We start from the raw sequence: 1,005 nt of genomic DNA on the forward strand, positions 1-1,005 counted from the left end.
CTGACCTGGGCCTGACTGTGTCTACAATGTCAACAACCTTAGCTGTCCTCTGGTTTGATGCAAGAGAAATCAGTCTAGATTCCTGCATTATACAGATGTTTTTTCTTCATGGATTTACTGTCACAGAATCTGGAGTGCTGGTGACCATGGCCATTGACCGCTATGTGGCGATCTGTAACCCCCTCAGGTACACTACCATCCTCACCAAGTCCAGAATCACCCATATGGGTCTTTTAATGACTATACGTTCCATAGTATTAATAGGGTTAATGCTCTTACTCCTTCAGCGTCTCTCTTTTTGTAAGATGAATGTTCTTTCCCATTCATATTGCTACCATCCAGATCTGATTAAATTTTCATGCTCTGATACTCGGGCCAACAACATTTGTGGATTAATTGTTCTCATCCTGACCACAGGGCTAGATGCACCATGCATTGTACTGTCTTATATCTTGATCATTCGCTCTGTTCTCAGTATTGCCTCCCCTGAAGAACGACACAAGACCTTTAGCACCTGTGTCTCCCACATTGGGGCAGTTGCTACTTTCTACATCCCCATGATAAGTCTGTCCTTGGTGCATCGTTATGCTCGTTCAGCCCCCAGAGTGGTCCATTCAATGATGGCCAATATATACCTGCTTTTTCCTCCAGTGCTTAACCCCATTATCTATAGTGTAAAGACCAAACAAATTCGCAACACCATACTCAGGCTACTCCATAAGATGTAACCAGAGATGATTAAACTTGTAAAAAATCTAGTAGAAATGAACTTAACTATTGAAAAGCACCTTTGATAGATCATCGGATTTTTTGGTCTTTTTTCCATTTATTCATCAAATACTTGTTAATCATTTTGTAAGCAGTTATAAAATGTAACTATTGTATACTACCAATAATAAAGGGAAATGAATATATTTAAAATGAATGATAATAATTTATTTATAGTAGGTAAGATTTATTGTTTATTTTATACTCTATCCTACCAACAGCCTTAAAGATATATTC

The 1,005-nt window shown here is 38.2% G+C and overlaps 1 protein-coding gene across 1 annotated transcript in view; it reads left to right on the forward strand.

Annotated features, from left to right (window-relative positions):
- The window catches only part of LOC101627849 (olfactory receptor 51F1-like), a 17,016-nt gene extending 16,288 nt beyond the window's left edge, over positions 1-728 (forward strand). Inside the window, exon 2 of the mRNA XM_004683672.1 lies at positions 1-728. Within this exon, the coding sequence (XP_004683729.1) occupies positions 1-728 (728 nt within the window).
- The last annotated feature ends 277 nt before the right edge of the window (positions 729-1,005 follow it).

The sequence above is a fragment of the Condylura cristata genome, unplaced genomic scaffold (assembly GCF_000260355.1).
Source record: "Condylura cristata isolate star-nosed mole 26May11 unplaced genomic scaffold, ConCri1.0 scaffold00015, whole genome shotgun sequence".
NCBI lineage: Eukaryota > Metazoa > Chordata > Mammalia > Eulipotyphla > Talpidae > Condylura > Condylura cristata.